Source organism: Chiloscyllium punctatum, chromosome 2, assembly GCF_047496795.1.
Source record: "Chiloscyllium punctatum isolate Juve2018m chromosome 2, sChiPun1.3, whole genome shotgun sequence".
Taxonomy (NCBI): Eukaryota; Metazoa; Chordata; class Chondrichthyes; order Orectolobiformes; family Hemiscylliidae; genus Chiloscyllium; species Chiloscyllium punctatum.
This window is the reverse complement of record NC_092740.1, coordinates 131,197,372-131,222,364: the sequence shown is the minus strand read 5'-3', so window position 1 is coordinate 131,222,364 and position 24,993 is coordinate 131,197,372. Positions and strand designations below refer to the sequence as shown.

The 24,993-nt window shown below is 42.5% G+C and overlaps 1 protein-coding gene across 9 annotated transcripts in view; it reads right to left on the bottom strand.

Moving 5' to 3' along the window:
- The window catches only part of ccdc171 (coiled-coil domain containing 171), a 380,694-nt gene that overhangs the window by 214,228 nt on the left and 141,473 nt on the right, over positions 1-24,993 (bottom strand). For all 9 annotated transcript variants that reach the window (XM_072589026.1, XM_072589027.1, XM_072589024.1 and 6 more), the window contains 2 exons: positions 4,686-4,912; positions 388-576 (listed from right to left, as the gene is read on the bottom strand). In XM_072589026.1, the coding sequence (XP_072445127.1) occupies positions 388-576; positions 4,686-4,912 (416 nt within the window). The remainder of the gene's footprint in view (positions 1-387; positions 577-4,685; positions 4,913-24,993) is intronic.

Sequence of the window (24,993 nt, the reverse complement as noted above, 5' to 3'; positions counted from 1 at the left end):
TAACTGAGACTAAAATTACCTTGCATTTAACAGACTTCTAACCTCTCTTCATGAAATTGATAAACCAATAATCATGCATCATCAGTACACTTTCTAATTAAATCACTGCTTACTATTAACATTTTGTTTTAATCCAACTTAGTTCTTTTTTTTGGTTTTAAATTTGACAAGTAAAACTAACTGACAGTCTGTTGGCTAATGGCAATAAGTAAGTTACCACAATTAGCATGAAGATCTTAATGCCATCAAAAATGCACAATTACACAATGCAAACAATTTTTTAAGGAGTGCAATGCTAGAATCATGGAAAATGCCCAGCAGAACATAGTTTTTATTTAACCTTGAGATTAAAAAGCCTAATAATAAACAAAATAAAGAACTGTTCACCTTCATAGACTGCTTGAGGTCACACAGCTGCTGTTCAAGGGTTTCGGTCTTCCCACTTTCCCTTTCCAGTTCATTCATGTGTTTTTTGAGTTGGGTAAGCTCTAAACGCAATGAACGACGTTCAACTTCTGCTGCATGTAACCTCTGAGTAAATTCAAGGATCTGTTTCTTCAATACTTCTACACATCGCTGATTGAGAACATAAAAAAATAGAAACTAAGTGTGTTAATTTTTGTTAAATTGGTTTAAATAAATAAAACTATGGAAAATAGAAACCATGGTTGACTGGACTGTGCTAATCTCCCATAATTGCAATTAATTATAGCCATTATATAAACTTGAGTTTCAAGAATACCAGAATTTATGAAGAACTTGAGCTTGCTTTCTCGTCAAATTAAGGTTCCTTCTAAATAAGTATTTAATGCTGATAAACCTGAATTAAATCCTACTAATTATTATGTTTTAGCTATTAATTGACCCCCGAAAGTAAAAGGTTTTATTCTGTAGCCAATTAGGCAGATCCTATAAAAGAAAGGTTTTCATCAGTAGTATAACGCTTCGATTGCGAAGTATGGTGCTTCAACCAAAAGTGGGAGTGTGTATTAGAAGTGCTTAGCCACAAAAATATTAGTTCAGATGTCCTAATTGTTAGATAATTATTGGAGGAACACAGACTACTGTTGCAACCTTGCAGAATCCCAGCTCCCCTGACTCCATGGGAATTGGTAGGGAAATTGCAGACTAAGCAATTCCCCTGCATCTGGAATATTCTGAAAGAAATCATTAAAGTTGAAGAATTTGAAGGGTTCTGCATCCTCCCTTAATTTAATAAATTTCCCAGGAAATGTTTGAGGATTGAAAAGCTAGTTTGATCCCTATGTGACTATTAGGCTGACCCCTCCACTCCAATTTACCAAGCCAATCCTGACAAAAACACTTCCATCACCCCCTTAGCTTTCTCCACATCTCCCTCAAGCCGCTCCCACCAGATCCCTGAAAACAAAATTCCACCTCTGACCCGAACACCGCCTCACCTGCTAGCTTTTACTTCCTACCCACTCTGCCCCATCATTCCTAGTGCATCAAAGCCCCCTTCCCTCAAACACTGTACCCTGCCCTTTCCAGAAACCTGCCCAATTCTAGCCACCCAACTCCCTGACTTACCAAAGTATTCCATCACTTACTTGGCTGGGGCACTATCCATTTGGAGCCCTAAACCACATTTAGCTTAGGTATTTTCACAGTAACCGTCAAAGTCCATGGTTGTACTGTGTGACCTTTAAACCACAGAACATGTCACACTAGCTGCTGTAAAAAGGAATATCATCTGAACACTTGAACTATCTTATGATACGGAGAGCCATGTTGATTTTAGATTCACTTCATGTTTCTAAAAGTACCAGGTCAGGATTCCAGCCAGAAATGCAGAGCTCAGTACAAGTGTGTGAAAAAGAGAACTAACTGGAAATCTGACTGTAATTGCCACTCCTCGCATTATCCGGGCAATTATTTTATGACTTTTCATAGCAAATCTTAGGTTTAAGACCTGCTCCACCACCTTGAGGTTGGGTTTGTTTTCTTCGTTATGCTGTGCAAATCTACATACAAAATGGAGCAAATATGCATGGTGCTAATCTACAAATGGTTCAACTTTCAATTGTTCTATAACAGGAAAATAGATTAAAGTAAATAGGTAAAAACGAGGACTGCAGATGCTGGAAACCAGAGTCTGGATTAGAGTGGTGCTGGAAAAGCACAGCAGGTCAGGCAGCATCCAAGGAGTAGGAAAATTGGCATTCTGGGCAAAAGCCCTTCATCAGGAATACAGGCAGGGAGCCGGCAAGGTGGAGAGATAAATGAGAGGGGGGTGGGGGTGGGGAGAAAGTAGCATAGAGTACAAGGTGACTGGGGATGGAGGTGACAGGTCGGAGAGGATTGTGGGGGAAGGTAGCAAAGAGTACAATGCGGAGTACAATTGGTGAATGGGTTAGGAATGAAGGTGATAGGTCAGAGAGAATAGGTGGAAAGGAAGATAGGCAGGTATGACAGGTTTGGGAACAGTGCTGAGCTGGAAGGTTGGAACTGGGATAAGGTAGGGGGAGGGGAAATGAGGAAACTGGTGAAGTCCCCACATTGATGCCATGGGATTGAATGGTCACGAAGTGGAAGATGAGGCGTTCTTCCTCAAGGTGTCTGGTGGTGAGGGAGCGGTGGTGGAGGAGGTCCAGGACCTGCATGTCTTCGGCAGAGTGGGAGGGGGAGTTGAAATGTTGGGCCACAGGGCAGGGGGGTTGATTGGTGTGGGTGTCCCGGAGATGTTCCCTAAAACGCTCTGCTATGAAGCAGCCAGTCTCCCCAATGTAGAGAAGAACGCATTGGGAGCAACGGATACAATAAATGACATTGATGGATGTGCAGATAAAACTTTGATGGATGAGGAAGGCTCCTTTGGGGCCTTGGATGGAGGTGAGGGGGGAGGTGTGGGCACAGGTTTTGCAATTCCTGCGGTGGCAGGGGAAAGTGCCAGGATGGGAGGGTGGGTTGTTGGGGGGGGCGTGGACCTGACCAGGTGGTCACAGAGGGAACGGTCTTTGTGGAAAGCAGAAAGGGGTGGGGAGGGAAATGTATCTCTGGTGGTGGGGTCCATTTGGAGGTGGCGGAAATGTCGGCGGATGATGCGGTTAATGTGAAGGTTGGTAGGGTGGAAGGTGAGCACCGGGGGTTTCTGTCTTTGTTACGGTTGGAGGGGTAGGGTTCAAGGGTGGAGGTGCGGGATGTGGACGAGATGCGTTGGAGGGCATCTTTAACCAATTGGGAAGGGAAATTGCGGTCTCTAAAGAAGGAAGCCATCTGGTGTTTTCTGCAGTGGAACTGGTCCTCCTGGGAGCAGATACAGTGGAGGCAGAGTAATTGGGAATACGGGATGGCATTTTTGCAGGAGGTAGGCTGGAAAGAGGTGTAATCCAGGTAGCTGTGGGAGTCAGTGGGTTTGTAAAAAATGTCGTCAAGTCAATCGTCCTTAATGGAGATGGAGAGGTCCAGGAAGGGGAGGGAGGTGTCAGAGATGGTCCAGGTGGAATGTGTTGGTGAAGTTGATGAATTGCTCAACCTCCTCGCGGGGGCATGAGGTGGCGCCGATGCAGTCATCAATGTAGCAGAGGAAGAGGTGGGGAGTGGTGCCAGTGTACCGACGGAAGATGGACTGTTCTACATGGCCAACAAAGAGACAGGCATAGCTGGGGCCCATAAGGGTGCCCATGGCTACCCCACTGGTCTGGAGGAAGTGGGAGGATTTGAAGGAGAAATTGTTAAGGGTGAGGACCAGTTCAGCCAAGCGATGAGTGTGTCAGTGGAAGGGTACTGTTGGGGACTTTGGGAAAGGAAGAAACGGAGGGCTTGGAGGCCCTGGTCATGGTGGATGGAGCTGTAGAGGGATTGGATATCCGTGGTGATGAGGTGTTGGGGGCTGGGGAAATAGAAGTCTTGGAGGAGGTGGAGGGCATGGATGGTGTCTCGAACATATGTGGGGAGTTCCTGGACTATGGGGGATAGGACAGTGTCATGGTAGGTAGAGATGAGTTCGGTGGGGCAGGAGCATGCTGAGACAATAGGTCGGCCAGGGTGGTCAGACTTGTGGATCTTGGGAAGGAGGTAGAATCAGGAGGTGTGGGGTTCCTGAACTATGAGGTCGGAAGCTGTGGGTGGGAGATCTCCTGAAGTGACGAGGTTCTGTCTGGTCTGGGAAATAATGGTTTGGTGATGGGGGATGGGGTCATGGTCGAGGGGTTGGTAGGAGGAGGTGTCTTTGAGTTGGCGTCTGGCTTCAGCGGTGTAGAGGTCAGTGCGCCAAACTACCACTGCACCCCCTTTCTTCGCTGGCTGAATGGTGAGGTTGGGATTGGAGCAGAGGGAGTGAAGGACAAGTGCAGGAATGAGGATAGGAACAAGCATAGTTAACTAAGTTGATGACTTTTATATAGGCAATTTCTATGAATAAAGTAAAGCATAGTTCTACCTGCACGATTAGCCCATTATAAAAATAATTCAATAGTTTGACAAGTACTATTTCTCAATAAATTTCAGCATCCTAAGTACCTAAGTCAAAATCTCAAAATAATATTGTGTGAAATCTGAAAAGAAGCATGCTGACTGATTGAAGCTTTGAACAAGTTTAAAATATTGCTGTCTACATTATTTTACAAAAACAAAACTGCAGATTGTTACACTTCAGATTCAACAATATTTGTAAAAATTATTAATTTGATTAAACTGGTCAATAACAGAATTATTGACAATACCTTTATAGGCATTGTAATCTGTAGTCCTTCTTTCTCTGCTTTGGTATTGGTTTTATACAGTCCATCGCCCAGTATTTCAACTAATGATTTCTTGTTCCCACATCCAAAGTGTCTATTACAACATAATGGAATATTTTCCATTTCCACACTTAGCCTGTCCATGAGTTTTGAAAAGGAACTCTTGGCTGAATTTTCTATTGAACAGCTTGAAAGAAATTGATTTGGATCTAGATAAAAAAAAAAGAAAAAAAACCTCATAAATCACTATGCTTTCACTTAATTCTTTATTTATATAAGCGTATTCAGATAGCCCAATCAAAAAGGGAAAGTTGACAAATAGTATACTTTACATAGAAATGCACAATGCCATTAAATTTCCCAATCCTTGATACTATGATAGTTATCTCCAAGTTAAGCTGTAACTTACCTTTTTTAATTCAATGCAATTTGAACTTTGCTATTAGCACCATTACTTATTTCCCCAATGGAGTTTGGTAATTATCCTTCTCATATGATGGTTTTATGGCCTCAGTACAACAAGCATACTCAACGCACTGCTAGTTTTGTCAGGTTTATAATTAATAAATATGTTTCATGTAGATAAATGAAATTATCACATGTTACTGTGTCCCATAGACTCTGCATTTTAAGCTACCTTTGAGACTTAAGGCATGTTTTTATGTCCCTTTTGAGGTCTGTGTTCCACAGAAAATCCTAATCCATCTGCTGTGATCCATACATTAAAATAAAGACACAATTAAGGTTTATACAATTCACAACCTGCTTCTCTTCTTCAGTGCTATGAATGGTATAGAATGGTCATATCAGAATAAGATTGAGTTGCATTATATGAGGTTTGAAATGAACACCAGCCTGTTTGCCAAAGTCAAGTGATTACTAACTACCATAATCACTTTTATATGGTTGGTGAAACAAGGTATGATTGTTTCTGTAGTGACTGTAAAGGCACTGTTGCAATTCAACTTGAATAACTGATATTAATTTGGTTAAACATGTGCAGACATTATAATGGTGAAGTTAAAGGCATTGTTTTCCACTAGCAAAAGGGTCAATAACCACTGGTATAGATTTAAAGTAAGAGGCAGAAGCTGAGAGGAGTTCAAGAGAAATTGTTCCATTTAGAGGGTGGCAGGATTCTGGAACTCACTGCTTGAACAAAACGGGTTGTTGAGTCAGAAACTATCATGTTATTTAAGTAGTACTTAGATATTCACTTGCATTGCCACATGCTCCAGTTATGGGCCAAAAGCTGGAAAATGGGATCTGGCTTGCTGACTGACACAGATGTTTTGGGCTGAATAGCCTCCTTCTGTGCTGCATATGTCTAGGTGTATTGTTACTTATAAAATAGTTCCACTAAAATGCCAAGCCATCACTGTTGGTGGATTAAAAATCTGGAGTTCTCTCACAGGACTGTGGGTGTACTTATAGCAGATGGACTCCAGTGGTTCAAGAAGGTGTCTCACTAGTCTCAAGTATTGGGCAACAAATGCTGACTTGCTACAGAGGCCCACAGCCCATGAATGAATACACAGCCAACAACAGGAAATTCTCTTTAGTTCTTTTTTGAAAGGATAATGGATTGAAATGAGCAAGAAATGTGAAAACTCTCGGATGTTTCACTAAATGTATCAGAAATAATGTTTTCAGATTGTTGAAAAACCAGGGAAAAGCCAATACTTCTCATCAAGCACAGCCATAGAATTAATTCCTGTTTGGGATGTTGAGATGAATGATCTGATAATGCAAGTAGTATTTTTCACTTTAAAATAAACACAGAAAGATGTGGCTCAAATATTAATCTATTGCCTTGATTTTTATAATGATTACATTCCTTAAAAACAGGAGAATGTGATCAGGCTTTAGAAATATTTTTATGCTATCTGATCATTAGCTGCATGAATTTAAAAACACAAAATTATTTCAATTTTGTTAAATGTATTAAAACTCTATTTAAATGACTTCCAGTAACACATAACATCAAAGCCAAGTAACCCAGGTATTTGTGATGCACTAGCTCCCACCTAATGGTCGATGTCTGCACTACAGTTGAAACTGAAATGGAGTACTTTCGTCATGTAAGCCAACATTGCTTGGAAATGAAATTATACTACATATTTTAGTATTATTCTTCCAATTTCAAAGCAATAATTGAGCCAAAACTGTACGATGCAGGTCATGTACAACTTAAGTGAACAATTACATCACAACGGGAAAAGATGCATGTGAAACAACTGTCAAAACTGAGCCATAATATTTCTTTACCCTCTGCAATAATTTAACAAATCATCGCATGCTGTTACGATCATAGGATAAAAGTATAATAAACATACATAAAAGGACTTTGTATATAACTACACCAAAAACACAAAAGTTTCTCGTATCATCCTTCCATAAAGAAGGTATCACAACATTGATGCTGAAATATAATTCCTAAATATGCTTCAGACGTATATTTCAATATGTTATTCCTGCTCAGTCATATTCTCAATTCTAACTGACCACAATTTCAAAATATCAGAATATAATTTAGCTATTACACACCCTTGTTATGCATAGAATTGATTGCCTACAATATTTAATACAGTTTTAGAACTCAGCACTATGTGACGCACAATACATTAAATTGGTCATGAGAATACATGCTGCTGCATGCATTCTGGGCCTCTCTTCACATTCTGTCTGCTCTAAATTTGAGTGAGATAATTGGAGAGAGAGACAGACAGACATACAGACAGACAGAGACAGATAATATTGTGTGACAAACATTATAAATACTGAATAACATTGTTTTAATAGTGTACAGGTTGTGATGGTATATACAAACAGTACTACATCTCAGTTCATGGCACTTAAATCTACAGCATTTGGAGATGAACCATACACTAAAGCTGCAGAAAACCACCACAGTAAACTAGAGACTGATGTACATATAAGTTCCTTTAGAGACTATGTCAGATTGCTGAAAATGCATTCAGCATGGTATATTTTTATTCTCTCTAATGTCAACCTCATATCTATTTTTGTGGACTACATTCCACCTGTTTATGTGCACAATGACTGGTAATAATGCCGGTCGATTTAAATTAGAGATATGATTCTTTATGCAATAAATCAATAAAGAAATTAAGGGTTATGTGGATAAGGCAGAAATGTGAAATTGAGGATAATCAGATCAGAAAAAAATCCCAGTAAAACACAGAGCAGACTCACACGGCCGAATGGCTTACTTCTGCTCCTGTCATAGGACCTTAAATTCATCAGAGAAAGTATAAAAGTTTCTATGTAATCTAACTTTACAAACCAATCTACCAAGCGGAACCTTGTCAAAGGTCTTACTAAGGTCCATGTAAGGAAAGTCTACCATTCTGCCCTCATCTACCTTCTTCATCACACCCTCAAAAAATTAATGAAGTACGTGAGACCTAAGTGCCCAGGCACAAAGCTATGCTGTCTATTCCTAATCAGTCTTTGCCTCTCCAAATGCATGTAATTCCTGTTTCTCAGGATCCCCTCCAAAAACTTACCAACCACTGACGTCAGACTCACGGCCTTGCGTTCTCAGGCTTCTCCCTGTAGACTTTCTTAAATAAAGGGACAACATTATCCAGTCTTCCGGCATTTCACTCGTGGCTGCAGATGATACAAATACCTCCGCTAGGTCCCTGCAATTTTTTTCCAAGCTGCCCCAATGTCCTGCAGTAGATGTGATCAGGTGCTGGAGATTCATACTTTTACCTTTATACTTTTTAAGATCTTCAGCACCTCCTCTTAAGTCATAGGACCGTAAGATATGAGAGCAGAAATTAGACCATTCAGCCCATTGGGGCTGCTCCACCATTCAGTCATGGCTGAAACGTTTCTCAACCTGTAACCCTTGTTCTCCTGGACAATCAAGACCCTAACTATCTCCATCTTAAATATACTCAATGACCTAGCCTCCACAGCCTGCTGTGGCATTGAATTCCATAGATTCACCACTTTGGTTGAAGACGTTTCTCCTTATCTCCATTCTAAAAGGTCTTCCCATTACTCCAAGGTTGTGCCCTTGGGTCCTAATCTCTCCTACCAATGGAGGAGTCACCCCCCTCAATCTTCTAAACACCATCAAATATAGACCCAGATTCCTCAAACGCTCCTCATATGTTGAGCTTTTCATTCATTGGACCATTCTTGTGGACCTTCTCTGAACACGCTCCAGGGCCAGTACATCCTTCCTGAGCTATAGGGCCCAAAAGTGCACATATTACTCCAAATGTAGTCTAACCAGAGCCTTATAGAGCCTCAGAAGTACATCCCTGCTTTTATATTCAATCCTCAATATAAATGCCATCATTGCATTTGCCTTCCTAACTACTGATTCAACTTGCAAGTTTACCTCAAGAGAATCCTGGACTAGAACTCCCAAGTCTCTTTGCACTTCAGATTACTGAATTTTCTTCTCATTTAGAAAATAGTCCATGCCTCTATTCTTCCTATCAAAGTGCACAACCTCAAACTTTCCCATTTTGTACTCCATCAGCCAGTTCTTTGTCCACTCTCCTAAACTGTTCAAATCCTTCTTCAGCCTCCTCAATGCTACCTATCCCTCTTCCTATCTTTGTATCATCTGCAAACATAGCCAGAATGCCCTCAGTTCCTTCACCTAGATCATTAACATGTAAAGTAAAATGCTGTGGCCCCAACACTGAGCCTTGCGGAACACCACTTCTCAAAAGCTGCCATTCTGAGTAAGACCCTCCTAACCCCACTCTCTGCTTTCTGCCAGACAGCCAAGCTTCTATCCATGCTAGCACCTTACCTCTAAGTCCACAGGCCCCGATCTTACTCAGTAGCCTCCTGTCACCCTGGAACAGCACCCTGTCAAAGGCCTTCTTGAAGTCCAGTCAGATAACATCCATTGGCACTCCTTGGTCTAATCAATCTGCTCATTACTTCCTCAAAGAATTCTAGCAGATTTATCAAGCATGAGCTCCCCTTGATGAAACCATGTTGAATTTGCATTATTTTGCCATATACTTCCAAGTATTCAGAAATCTCAGCCTTCACAATGGATTCCAGGATTTGACCCTCGACTAAATTGAGTCTAATCGGTCTGTAATTTTCCATCTTTTGCCTTACTCCTTTTTTAAACATGGATTAGTGATTTTCCAGTTTTTTGGGATGCTCCCTGACTCTCGTGAGGTCTGAAAGATCACCACTGATGCCTCCACTTTTTTAAAAAAACTATCTGCCCTAGAACTCTGGGGTATAGTCCATCTGGTCCAGGTGATTTATCCACCTTCAGGCCATTCAGTTTTCCTAACATCATCTTCTTAGTGATGGCCACCATACTCAGCTCTGCCCCTCACTCTCTTGAATTTACACCATATTAATCATGTCTTTTACCATGAAGACTGATGGGAAGTAATTATTCAGTTTCTCGGCCATTTCCTTGTTCCCCATTATCTCTCCAGAGTCTCAATACCCACTTTTGCTCTTTATATATATAAAGAAACTCTTACAGTCTTCTTTTACATTACTGTCTAGCTTACCCTCATATTTAATCTTCTCCTTTTTTTTGTTGCCCTCTACTGGTCTTCGTAAGCTTCCCACTCCTCTGGTTTCCCACTACCCTTCACTACATTATATGGCTTCTCTTTTGCTTGTGTGCTATCCCTGACTTGCCTCATCAGCCATGGCTGCCTCATCCTCCCTGTACCATACTTCGTTTTTCTCAGGATGAATCTCTGCTAGGTCTCCTGAATTACTCCCAGAACATCCTGCCAATGCTGTTCCACTGTCTATCTTGCTAGGCTCTTCTCCCACTCAATTGTACCCAGCTCTTCTCTCATGCCTCTGTAGTTGCCTTTATTCAACTATAATACCAATACCTCTGATTCTATCTTCTCCCTCTCAAATTGCAGAGTAAATTCAATTATATTATGATCACTGCCTCCTAAGGGTTCCTTCACCTTAAGTTCCCTTTCACGTTTGTGTCACTGCATAATCCTAACTCCAGTATTGCCTGTTCCCTAGTGGGCTCCACCACAAGCTGCTTCAAAAAGCCATCATGTAGATATTCCACAAATTTCTTTACTTGCAATTCATGACCAACTTGATTTTCCTAGTCCACCTGCATATTTAAATGCTCCATGATTTCATTGGAAGTTCGCCTTTCCTCCACATCTTTTCTATTTCCTGGTATATCTTGCACCCCAGCTCTCGACTACTGTTTGGAGATGTGTACATAACTCCAACTCTGGCTTTTTTTTTTACCTTTGTGGTTCCTCAATTCTACCCACACAGATTATACATCTCTGACCCTACTTTATTTCTTGCTATTGATTAAATTTCATTTTTTACCGATAAGGCAATCCCATCCCCTCTGCCTCTATTTTTTCGATCCGATGTACACCCTTGAATATTCAGTTCCCAATCCTGATCCCCTTGCAGCCACGTCTTCATGATGCCACCATGTCATACCTGCCAATTTTGATCTGCGCCATATAAGCTCATTTACCTTATTTCTTATACTGCATGCATTTAGAGAGGACACCTTCAGTCCTGTATTAACTATCCCTCGTCTAATTATCATCCGATTATCCGGTGTGCTTGAAGTTTGATTGCCAACCCTTTCCAAAAATCTGTCCTATTTGGGTCTGCCATGGTGCACTCTTACCGCCTCCTTTAATTTGGGTTTTCTAATTTTCTAATTTCCCCTACAACAGATCCTTCCCTCCATTTAGTTTATAGCCCTATCTACAGCTCGAGATCTGCAATGTGAACTATTTTCAAGACAGCCTTATTTATTTTCTAGGTTTCCTAGCTTTCATGTTATTCTCCACTGTAAATACTGACATGAAATTTTCGTTTAGTACCTCTCTTATTTCCTGTGGTTCCAGACATAGATGACATTATTGATTTTTGGGAGGCCCTATTCTCTCCCTAGTTTCCCTTAATGTACTTGTAGAATCTCTTTGGACTATCCTTAATCTTAACTGCTAAGGCTATCTCGTATATCTTTTTTGCTCTCCTGATTTTCCTCTTAAGAATGCCCCTTCTTCCCTTCTACTCTTCAAAAGATTCACTTATGCTAATTGTCTATACTTGACAGATGCCTCCTTCTTGTTCTTGATCTTATTCTTATTTGTGACTTTATTCTTATTCTTCTCAATATCTCTAATCATCCATTGTTCCCTGCTCCTACCAGCCTTACCTTTCACTCCAACAGGAACATACAGCTTTTGAACTCATTTTAGCTCACTTTTGAAAGCACTCCATTTGCTACAGACTATACAATGAATGTACTCCTGCAGTGCTGTTAGTTAGGACATTCAAAAGTTTGATCCAGTTTGACCCAATCATTCCAAGTCATGATTGTTTGTAGCTTGGAGAGGAATTTGCAGACAGTGGTGTGCCCATGTACGTTCTGCCCTTTTCTTTCTTGGTGAAAGAGACACCTGGTTTGGAAGGTGCCTTAAAAGAAATTTAAGGTAGTCGCTGCACTGCGGTACATTGTGTAGATGATAAGTACTGCTTCCATTATGGATAGCTGATAAAGAGAGAGTGATATTTAATGTGATGGTCCGTCAGTGGGTTTCTTTGTTCTTCATAATGTTGAGTTTCAATACTGATGGAGCTTGATTCTTCTAGGGGAGTATTCCATCACATTCAGCTTGATTATCTCTTTGCAGGAAGCAGGTTATTCATCACAGAATCCTCAGCCTCTGACCTTATCATGCAGTCACAATATTCAAAGCCGGTCTAGTTAACTTTCTTGTCAACAGTGATCCCAGGATACTGATGGTGAGTGGAGATTTTAGTGTGTGATGGTTTTTTGTATGGGGGGGTGGGGGGGGGGGGGGGCGGGGGGAGGGTTTGAAGCATGCAGATTCAGCAAATCATCATAATGCCACTGAAAATCAAGAAAAGCTGGTTACAATTTCTTTTGTTAGAGACAGTCAATACCTAACACCTACGTGGCAAATATTACTCAAGTCATAAGTCAGCATGCACACAGCATGGACTGTTATACTTACTATCTGAGGAGTTGAAAACTGAAGTGAACACTGCTGACATCATGTTTTAATTCCTTTTCAGTAGGACAATATACAAGTACAAGTACAATAGTTTGGTAGCTATGTCAATGGACCGACAATCCAGAGGTTGCGGCAGTGGTCCACAAAATGCGATGTAAAACTAATAATGGTGATAGACTGCAACAATAAATAAATGGGATTTGTGTATACTTGGATATTAGTTACATAGTGTTTTGACATGGCAGTGAGTCCCTCTGCTAATTAAACTAAACACCCAGAAAAGCTCACCTAGTCTTGCAATCTGTTAAAATAGGAGTGACAGAGAACTCCCAATTTCCACTATTTAAAGAAAATAAGATCAATTTATTCTTTAACTCTACAAGTGAACATTAAACAACAACTATTCATAACTCTAATCCCCCCTTTGTCTTGATTGCTTATTACCTGCCTCCAATTCTATAACAATATACTATTCCAATAAAATACATTAAAATTACGTCAATTTACGCTCTTCCTCTAGGCGTCGTGTTGCCATGGTCTGGCAATGGAGGAAAAGCGCCTCATCTTCCGCCTAGGAACCCTCCAATCACAAGGGATGAATGCAGATTTCTCCAGCTTCCTCATTACCCCTCCCCCCACCTTATCTCAGTCCCAACCCTTGGACTCAGCACCGCCTTCTCGACCTACAATCTTCTTCCCGACCTCTCCGCCCCCACCCCCCTCTCCGGCCTATCACCCTCACCTTAACCTCCTTGCACCTATCGCATTCCCAATGTCCCTCCCCCAAGTCCCTCTTCCCTACCTTTTATCTTAGCCTGCTTGGCATACCTTCCTCATTCCTGAAGAAGGGCTTATGCCCAAAACGTCGATTCTCCTGCTCCTTAGATGCTGCCTAATCTGCTGCGCTTTTCCAGCAACACATTTTTCAGCTCTGATCTCCAGCATCTGCAGTCCTCACTTTCTCCTCTTATATGAAGGGCTGCTACTCTCACCTCACCTCTGGAATTGAGCTCTTTTGTCCACATTTGAACCAAGGCTGTAATGAAGTCAGGAGCTGAATCGTCCTGCTGGAACTCCAACTGGGTGTCACTGAGCAGATTCTTAGTGAGCAGGTGCTGCCTGATAGTACTGTTGACTACTCCTTCCATCACTTTACTGATGATTGAGAGTAAATGATGGGGCAATAATTGGTCAGGTTGGGTTTTTCCTGATTTTTATGTACAGGACATACTTGGACAACTTCCCATATTGTTGGGTTGATGCCAGTATTATAACTATACTGGAACAGCTTGGCTAGTAGAGCGGCATTTTCTGTAGCACAAGTCTTCAGTACAATTGCCAGAATGTAGCCCTTGCATTATCCAACCCCTTCTTGATATCACGTGGAGTGAATTGAATTGCTGATAATTGGTATCAGTAATGCTGGAGACCACAGGAGGTGGTCAAGATAGATCATCCACTCCACACTTATGGCTGAAGATAGCTGTGAAAGCTTCAGCCCTTTCGCGTTATTCTTGCACTAACATGCTGGGCTCTTCCATCATTGATGGGGATACTTGCAGGGCCTCTTTTTCCAGGAGTTGTTTAATCATTCACCACTACTCACAACTGGATGTAGCAAGACTATAGAGCTTAGCTCTCATCTATGTTTCTGAGCTCGGTCTAAAACCTGTTGCCTATGCTGTTTAGTATGCAAGTAGTCCTGTTTGGTGGCCTCACCAGGTTGACACCTCGTCTTCATGTATGCCTGCTGCTGCTCCTGGCATATTCTTCTACAGTCTTCATTGAATCATGGTTGGGTGGGGTATATGCCAGATCATGAGGTTAGGTTTGTGCTGGAGTACACTTCTACTGCTGTTGATAGTCCACAACCCTTCAGGAATGCCCAGTATTGAGTTGCTAGATCTGTTTGAAGTCTGCCCCATTTAGCATGGTGATCGTGCCACACAACACAATGGAAGTTATTCTCAATGTGAAGGCTGGACTTTGACTCCACAAGGATTGTTTAGTGGTCACTTTTACCAATACTGTCATGGACAGGTGTTTCTACAGCTGGCAGATTGGTACGGATGAAGTATGTTTTTTCCTTCTTGCTGGTTCCCTTACCACCTGTTACAGAGTCAGTCTAGCAGCATGTTCAGTAGTACTGCTGCAGTGTCACTCTTGGTGGTGGACCTTGAAATCCTCCAGCCAGAGTACATTTTGTGCCCTTGTCATTCTCACAGCTTCCTGTAAGTGTTGTTCAATATGGAGGAGTACCGATTCATCAGCGGAGGAAGGATGGTTTATGGTAGTCAGCAAGAAGTTTCTTTGCTTGTGTTTAATCTGAAGCCATGAGACTTCATGGGGTCTGGAATCAATGTTGAAGACTCCAAGGGCAACTCCCTCCTGAATGTATACCACTGTGCTGCCTCCTCTGACAGGTCTGTCTTGCTGGTGGGATAGGACATATCTGGGAATGGTGATTGTGGTGTCATACTCATGGAACCTTACAGACAATGTCAGCCTGTTACTTGACTAGTCAGTGAGACAGCTGTCTCATTTTGACACTAGCCCTCACATTAGTAAGGAGGACTCTGCAGGGTCAATAGAGCTGTTTCTACCACTGTCTTTTCAGGTGCCTAGGTCAATGTAAGGTTATCTGTCCGGTTTCATTTCTTTGAGACTTTATAGCAATTGTTACAACTGAATGGCCTGATGGCTTGCTGGCCATTCAGAGGGCAATTGAGTCACATGTAGGCCAGCCTAGATGAGGATGGCAGATTTATTTCCCTGAAGGATGTTAGTCAACCAGACAATCGACAATGATTTCATGGCCAGATGTTTTTTTCAATTGAATTCAAATTCCACCATCTGCTGTGGCAGGATTTAAACATGGGTCCCCAGAACATTAGCTGAGTTTCTGGATTAATAGTCTAGTAATAATACCACTAGGCCAACACCTCCCCTTAATCATACCAGACTTAAAAGGTTAATTTAGTTTTTCCACAGATGCTGCCAGACTGGAGTTTCTCCAGCATTCTTGGTATTGGTTTCCAATATCCAGCCTCTATTTTCCTTATAAGCCAACTGCATTACTTCATTATACCTTGGTAAGGCTTTTGCCCGAAATGTCGATTTCGAAGCTACTTGGATGCTGCCTGAACTGCTGTGCTCTTCCAGCATCACAAATCCAGAATCTAGTTTCCAGCATCTGCAGTCATTTTTATATTTCTTTCAGCCATTCCTCTACTGTAATATGTTCTTCCAATGAACATTACACTCACTCTCAATTGGTCTTATTGAACTGGCATCGGCACTTTTTGTTATCTGTAGGAAGTCCATATCCCTATCTCCTGAAATATTGAGGATTTAGTGCACTTGTCTGGACAAGAAAGGGTGAAATTTGCCACCTGGTTTTACTCCAACCAATTTCCATGTCTCTCCAAGTCAGGAGTAACAGCCTTGTGTAAACTGAAGCTGAAGATTCAGGAAGGGTTTAAAAGGACAAGTGGGAACAGATGAAGGGTTAGAGGAGACAAACATGGAGCTCAAATACTGAATAGACCTGACGGGTAAGATAACTTCTTTATTGACAAGTGGTATGTAATTTTTAAAAGCTATAGTTCCAGGGTTCAGAGGAGAAACAGCATGGTACCTCATAGCATCTGCTGCCTTATTCATGAACTGCATTAGAATTTGTTTGTGCAACCTATAGATTTAGGAAGCTGCTCTGCTTACCACCTCTTCCCATGCTTATTCACATTCACCTTCACAGGAGGATTTCTCTTCTGCATCAAAGTTTGTTATCCTCCTGCATCGAACCTCTTGAAGCAGCAAAGTATTTGTTCATCAAGGGCTTAGTTCAGTCCATGTCCTTAGACAGTGTGCCTCCTTGCTGATCCACACAGCAAGAACAAACGTTTTAGAAAGTGACAGCTCTTTTTGAGCTACTGCTCTATAAATTTCCAAGCCTTCTTTCACTCATCATGCTACTTAAACTCGTGAAGAAAAAGGCATGGAAATATGTTAATCAGAAAAAATGAGCCACTCTTGTTCAATTCAGCAACTTTAGTATACTACTACATCAACAAAGCACTGACCCAGAGTTTTGTTTTTGATAATCCAAGTGAGGCAGCTCAGTGGGAAAGTTTACTTGGAGAAGGGGCCAAACGCAGGATGGAGTCTGACCTGGCAACTCTGGAGGCAAAACAGAGACAGCTACAGGGATAGGTTGGAGGTCAGCCTCGACTGTGAATTCATCCCCATTGTTAGAAACTTTAAGTCATCTCATCCTCATTTCTAATTCCCCTGGTTCCTTGTATCTCCGCATGCCAATTTATAACCCCTGCCCAGCCCAGCTCTTTTACATTCCATAATAACTCACATAGTAGTTATACCGGGCAGATCTTAGGAGCTATTTAATGATTATGTTAAACAAAGTTCCAAAACTCTAATACAGTTCTAACAACAAAGATGTCATCATTTCAAAAAATCCTTTGATAAGGATTATTTTAAAAAATCTCAGATACTTAATCACTTATAAAAGCAAACAAACCTCTACCATAACCCAGATCAAAGACAACTAATCCTTTAACAGGCTTTTTGATCTGTCAAACTATGAACTTTGAACTCCTGGATAATATTGACTTTTAGAAATCAGCCAAGCATTCACAAAGATCCCATGGAGAACACCAATAAGCAACACCAATGAGCATATGAATTTAAGGAAGATAGTGTAATTTTTAAAACTTCAAACATCTTCAGACATTACACTTTACATTTATCATTCTGAAAGGATTCCAATTATGCCACCGAGACAGATTGCATTTACCTTAGAATGTTGACATCTACTCCATAAATTCTGAACCACAAGTTAAGACCCATGCAGCCAAAGTTGGAGTTGTTTGCATTTACAAGTCAGTCATAGAGATGTACAGCATGGAAACAGACTCTTCAGTCTAACTCGTCCATGTTGACCAGACATCCTAACCTAATCTAGTCCCATTTGCCAGCATTTGGCTCATATCCCTCTAAAACCTACCCATTCATAGACCCCCCCCCCCCCCCCCCAGATGCCTTTAAAATGCTGTAACTATACCACCTTCCACCACTTCCTCTGGCAGTTCATTCCATACACGCACCACCCTCTGTGTGCAAATGTGCCCCTTAGGTCTCTTTTACATCTTTCCCCTCTCACCCTAAACCTTTTCCCTGTAGTTCAGGACTCCCCCACCCCAGGGAAAATTTATCTTATCCATGATTTTATAAACCTCTATGAGGTCATCCCTCAGCCTCCAACACTCCAGGGAAAACAGCCCCAGCCTATTCACTATTGTCCTAGAGCTCAAATCCCCAACCCTAGCAACGTCCCTGTAAATCTTTTCTGAACCCTTTCAAGTTTCACAACATCCTTCTGATAGGAAGAAAACCAGAATTTTACGCAATATTCCAAAAGTGGCCATACCAATGTCCTGTATAGCCACAATATGATCTCCCAACTCCTATACTCAATGCTCTGACCAATAAATGAAAGGATACCAAGCACCTTCTTCACTATCCTATCTACCCGTGACTCTATTTTCAGGAAATTTTGAACCTGCACTCCAAGGTCTCTTTGTTCATTAACACTCCTCAAGACCTTATTATTAAATGTATAAGTCTTGCTCTGATTTGCTTTTCCAAAATGCAGCACCTCACATTTATCTAAATTAAACTCCATCTGCCACTTGTCAGCTTATGGGCCCATCTGATCAAGATCCCGTTATACTCTGAGGTAACCTTCTTTGCTGTCCACTACATCTCCAATTTTGGTGTTATCTGCAAACTTTCTCACTGTACCTCCTATGTTCACGTCAAAACCATTTCTATAAATGATGAAAGGTAGTGGACCTAGCACCGAACCTTGTGACGAACCACTGGTTACAGGCCTCCAGTCTGAAAAGCAACCCTTACCACCACCTTCTTCTACCTTTGAGCCAATTTTGTATCCACATGGCGAGATCTCTGTGTATTCCATGAGATTTAACCAGTCTCCTCTGAGGAACCCTGTCAAATGCCTTACTGAAGTCCATATAGGAGGAGAAAGTGAGGACTGCAGACGCTGGAGATCAGAGCTGAAAATGTGTTGCTGGAAAAGCGCAGCAGGTCAGGCAGCATCCAACAGGAGAATCGACGTTTCGGGCATAAGCCCTTCTTCAGGAATGAGGAAAGTGTGTCCAGCAGGCTAAGATAAAAGGTAGGGAGGAGGGACTTGGGGGAGGGGCATTGGGAATGCGATAGGTGGAGGGAGGTCAAGGTGAGGGTGATAGGCCGGAGTGGGGTGGGGGCGGAGAGGTCAGGAAGAAGATTGCAGGTTAGGAAGGCGGTGCTGAGTTCGAGGGATTTGACTGAGACAAGGTGGGGGGAGGGGAAGTGAGGAAACTGGAGAAATCTGAGTTCATCCCTTGTGGTTGGAGGGTTCCCAGGTGGAAGATGAGGCGCTCTTCCTCCAACTGTCGTGTTGCCATGGTCTGGTGATGGAGGAGTCCCAAGGACCTGCATATGTCCTTGGTGGAGTGGGAGGGGGAGTTGAAGTGTTGGGCTACGGGGTGGTTGGGTTGGTTGGTCCGGGTGTCCCAGAGGTGTTCTCTGAAACGTTCCGCAAGTAGGCGGCCTGTCTCCCCAATATAGAGGAGGCCACATCGGGTGCAGCGGATGCAAGAGATGATGTGTGTGGAGGTGCAGGTGAATTTGTGGCGGATATGGAAGTGTCCCTTGGGGCCTTGGAGGGAAGTAAGGGGGGAGGTGTGGGCGCAAAGTTTTGCATTTCTTGCGGTTGCAGGGGAAGGTGCCAGGAGTGAGATTGGGTTGGTGGGGGGTGTGGACCTGACGAGGGAGTCACGGAGGGAATGGTCTTTTCGGAACGCTGATAGGGGAGGGGAGGAAAATATGTTCCTGGTGGTGGGGTCCGTTTGGAGGTGGCGGAAATGACGGTGGATGATACGCTGGACATGGAGGTTGGTGGGGTGGTAGGTGAGGACCAGTGGGGTTCTGTCCTGGTGGCGGTTGGAGGGGCGGGGCTCAAGGGCGGAGAAGCGGGAAGTGGAAGAGATGCGGTGGCGGGCATCGTCGACTACGTCTGGGGGGAAATTGCGGTCCTTGAAGAAGGAGGCCGTCTGGGTGGTACGGTTTTGGAACTGGTCCTCCTGGGAGCAGATGCGGCGGAGACGAAGGAATTGGGAATATGGGATGGCGTTTTTACAGAGGGCAGGGTGGGAGGAGGTGTAGTCTAGGTAGCTGTGGGAGTCGCTCGGCTTATAGTAAATGTCCGTGTTGATTCGGTCACCCGAGATAGAAATGGAAAGGTCTAGGAAGGGGAGGGAGGAGTCTGAGATGGTCCAGGTGAATTTGAGGTCGGGGTGGAAAGTGTTGGTAAAGTGGATGAACTGTTCAACCTCCTCGTGGGAGCACGAGGCAGCGCCGATACACTCATCGATGTAGCGGAGGAAAAGGTGGGGCCAGTGTAGCTGCGGAAGATGGATTGTTCCACATATCCTACAAAGAGGCAGGCATAGCTGGGGCCCAAGTGGGTGCCCATGGCTACTCCTTTGGTTTGGTGGAAGTGGGAGGATTGGAAAGAGAAGTTGTTCAGGGTGAGGACTAGTTCAGTCAGTCTAAGGAGGGTGTCGGTGGAAGGGTACTGGTTGGTACGGCGGGAAAGGAAGAAGCGGAGGGCTTGGAGTCCTTCGTGATGGGGGATGGAGGTGTACAGGGACTGGATGTCCATGGTGAAGATAAGGCGTTGGGGACTGGGGAAGCGAAAATCATAGAGGAGGTGGAGGGGAAGGGTGGTGTCCCGAATGTAGGGGGGGAGTTCTTGGACTAAGGGGGACAGGACCGTGTCAAGGTATGCAGAGATGAGTTCGGTGGGGCAGGAGCAGGCTGAGACAATGGGTCGGCCGGGGTAGTCAGGTTTGTGGATTTTGAGCAGGAGGTCCATATAGGTCATGTCCATTACCCTGCCCTCATCAATCCTCTTTGTTACTTCTTCAAAAAAAAATTCAATCAAGTTTGTGAGACATGATTTCCCATGCACAAAGCCATGCTGACTATCCTTAATCAGTCCCTGCCTTTCCAAATAAACGTAAATCTTGTCCCTCAGGATTCCCTTCAACAACCTGGCCACCACTGATGTCAGGCTCACTGGTCTATAGTTGCCTGTATTTTCCTTACTACCTTTTTTAAATAGTGGCACCACGTGAGCCAACCTCCAGTCTTCCGGCACCTTACCTGTGACTATTGATGATACAAATGTCTCAGCAAGGGGCCCAGCAATCACATCCCTAGCTTCCCACAGAATTCAAGGGTACAACTGATCAGGTCCTGGGGACTTGGACAGTGAGCATGATATTCAATCATCCATTTAGCCATGTTCTTTTGGTTCTAACATGCAAGATGCAGAGAAGGGAGGATTAATAATTCCAGAAAGATTTGAAAATGATAATCAATGGTCTACTGCTGGTTTTGTTCTTAACGAAAATGAAAGAGCTCATTTGTTTCCTGGAAAACAGAGCTTGTTTTAGTAATGAATGTTGATTTAGCTCTAAACGTCCAAAGTCAAAATTTGTGTGTTCATGACTAACAGGCAAAATGATCTTTAAATAATCATTACACTAGTAGTACCACTTCTCAATTCCTGGTCTTTACTGGGAAGTCTGAAAGCTAAAGACATGACTGAAAACTTGGACTATCTGTCATGAACCAGGCCTGACCCTCTCAAAACATTTCAAGAAAGATGGTCTAAGTGTTCAAGTTGTTTTAAGTAGGTGTAATGTGGATATTCCAGGAGTGATGAAGTTGGTCAAAATCCCTCAGTTTTAAATAAAACTGACTTTATTTACAGAGTACCAAATGAAACACAAACAAAAGAGAACAGAATATAGAATAACCCATCCGAAAACCCAACTTAATGATGCTATTCCAAATGCCTGCAATGATTCCAGATAAAGACTCCCTCAGCAAAAGGTAAAATTAGACACCGATTCTTAAAGGAGAGAGAGAGATGGCAGAGAGATTTAGCATGGAACATCCTTCCAATGAAATGTTTCCTTTGGACTCCCCAATATAAACTGACCAGCAGCTTTGAACAGCCAGACTGCTAAAACCAAAACAAACCAGACAAGAGAGGAGCTGGGAGAACAGGCCACTTCCCTTTCTTTGTACAGTTTTTAAAAAAAAACTTAAAAGCTTCTTCAAGTAGATAAACCCACTCATCTTAGAACCCATAATTTTGTGACTCCTATGAGAAAAACCAACGACAATGTAACCTTGTTAAAAGGAACAGCATCGTCACAGTCAATATCAAGAAATGGGAAGTTTGACTTGGAAACCATGCCCATCAGATATTGAAAATGGACTTTAACAGTCTTGAGTTTAAAATCTTCAACTTGACTGAATGTAGCCATTTGAAAAATGAGATAACATATCTGTTTTGTTTGTATTCACAGCGTGCCTTAATGACTACCATCCAATGGCTATGGCCTCCATAATTATGAAGTGCTTTGAGAGGTTAGTCATGGCTCACATGAACTCTAGCCTCTCAGCCTGCCTTGATCCCTTGCAACTTACTTACCAGCGCAACAAGTCCACAGCTGACATCATCTCCCCAGCCCTACATTCATGCCTGGAACATCTGGATAATAAAGATTCATTTGTCAGGCTCCTACTCATCAACCACAGCACTACCTTCAACACTATAATCCCAACCAACTAATCTCCAAACTCTGAGACCTAGGCCTTGTCTCCATCCTCAGAAATTGGATCCTCAGCTTCCTGACCCCCAGACCGCAATCAGTGAAAATAGACAATAGCACCACAAATATCCTCAACAACGGCGCACCACAAGAACGCATACTCAGCTCCCAACTGTGCTCCCTGCACACTTATGACTGTGTGGCCAAATTTGGTCCAAATACCATCTCCAAGTTCGCCGACAACACCACTGTTGTAGGCCAGATATCAAACAACAAAGAAACAGAATACAGGAAGGAGATAGAATGCTTAGTGTCATGGTAAAAAGATAACCTCTCTCTCAATATCAGCAAAACTAAACAGCTGATCACCAACTTCAGAAAGAAAGGAGGAGGACACTCTCTTATCTACATCAATGGAGCGGAGGTGGAAAGGGTCAACAGCATCAAGTTCCTGGGAGTATCAATAACCAACAATCTATCCTGGACCACCCATGTAGATACCACAATCAAGAAGGCACAAAAATACCTCTTCTTCCTCAGGAGAATAAGCAAATTTGGCATGTCCATAAGGATCCTCACCAACTTTTACAATGAAAGCATTCTATCTGGGTACATCATGGCTTGGTGTGACAACTGCACAGGACCATGCGAAACTACAGAATGATGTGAACATGGTCCAGACTGCCATGTAAGCCAACATCCCATCCATCGACTCCATCTACACTTTGCATTGCTGCAGAAAAGCAGCCAACATTGTCAAAGACCCCTCTCACCCTGGTGATAATCTCATTCAAACTCTCCTGTCAGACTGAAGGTACAAAAGCTTAAACACACTTACCAACAGGTTCAAGAACAGCTTCTTCCCTGCTGTTATTACACGCTGAATGGACCGCTCAAATTTCAATTCTAATGCTGATCTTGCTTTTGTACACCTCTCGTACAACAATAACTTTGTATGCCTTGCTCTGTTCACCCTAGGATCTATATGTCCTTGTATGTTATGATCTGCCTGTGCTGCAGGCACAACAAAACCTATCACCTGACAACAATAAACCAACTCAGTATCTATTCTTAGCCTTTTTGAAATATCATGTTGTTGATAATATTTTGGGTAGAAAAAAAACATTTGTAGCACTGTCAGAAGTTATGGAGTAACTATATCATAAGATAAGGACTCAGAACACATTCAAGGAGAAATTAGCAAATGATTGGACATTCTGGCTACTTTCCAACAGAGACAGGGAAGGCCATCTCAACATGCTTAGCTGCTGGCATGATCTCCTTTCTTGCTTCGTACATGATTTGCTATAACCAAATAGACAAGGGACAGATCTTTTTAGTATTCAATACTGCAGTGGCACAGGTGGCATGGTGGCTCAGTGGTTAGCACTGCTGCCTCATAGTGCCAGGCACCTGGGTTTGATTGCAGCCTCAGCTGACTGTCCGTGTGGAATTTGCACATTCTCCCCATGTCTGCTTGGGTTTCCTCCAGCAGCTCCAGTTTCCTCACATAGTCCAAAGATGTGCAGATTAGGTGGATTGGCCTTGCTGAATTTCCCATAGTGTCCAGGGATATGCAGGTTAGGTGAGCTAGCCATGGGAATTGCAGGGTTACAAGAATGGTGCGCGGGGGTCTTGGCGGAAAGATTTTCAGAGGGTCAGTGTGAATCCGATGGACCAAATAATCTGCCTCCACATTATAGGGATTCTATGTATGAAGAACCAACACTACATGATGCAGATATTTGTATGAAATCTGCAGAAAACACTGGGTTTCTTTCCTTGCCAGAAGCTAGAATTTCTTGCTATTAACAGGTCTTTAAACTTCAAGAAATTACTTCTGCCAATCTTTACCCTCGTGACTTTGGCACTGATCTACAATCTTTGCTTTCCTTGTCCTAAATAGCCAAAATTATCTACTTGTTTGAGGGTGACATAAAGTGCCTCAATTTTCACTCTGTTTCCTTCAAATGCAATCTTTCTGGCAACATCTTTTTGTCTTTTTGTTATGCATGTTCAACCCATATTGTAAACTTCTGGACTTTATTTGATCCGTAATACTTTGTTCGGACGTCTTCTGATTCCACATGTAGAACTGTGTTCTCAGCAGATCATAAGTTTGTTATTCTCTTACCTCCAACCTTTCCTCCCAGAGGCAAGTTTAATGCACTGAATATTTATTCTGTGTACAAATGCAACCAGCATTAGATTTAGCTGCAAGTTCACCAGTTGACTGGAGTTAAGGTTATGAAACAGGCCTTATCAGCTGTACACAAAATAGCTTGATATTCATTATAAAATTGGGTTCAAAATTTTTCAAAACAGGGAATTGAGACTATTGCAATCCACTGAACCTTCAAGTCAGATCGTTTTAAATGACTTCCATTATATTTGAAAGCTGTAAAGGTGTTTTCAAAACAGAAACCCAGAATGTCTCCACAAGCTGTACAATTCTAGAAAATTTATGTTTTCCGAATTCTACATAAACAGTTTAAAGCAGAATCAGCCAATTGCTGGGATCCCTGTTAGTCAGTGTGTGATAAAGTAAAATTA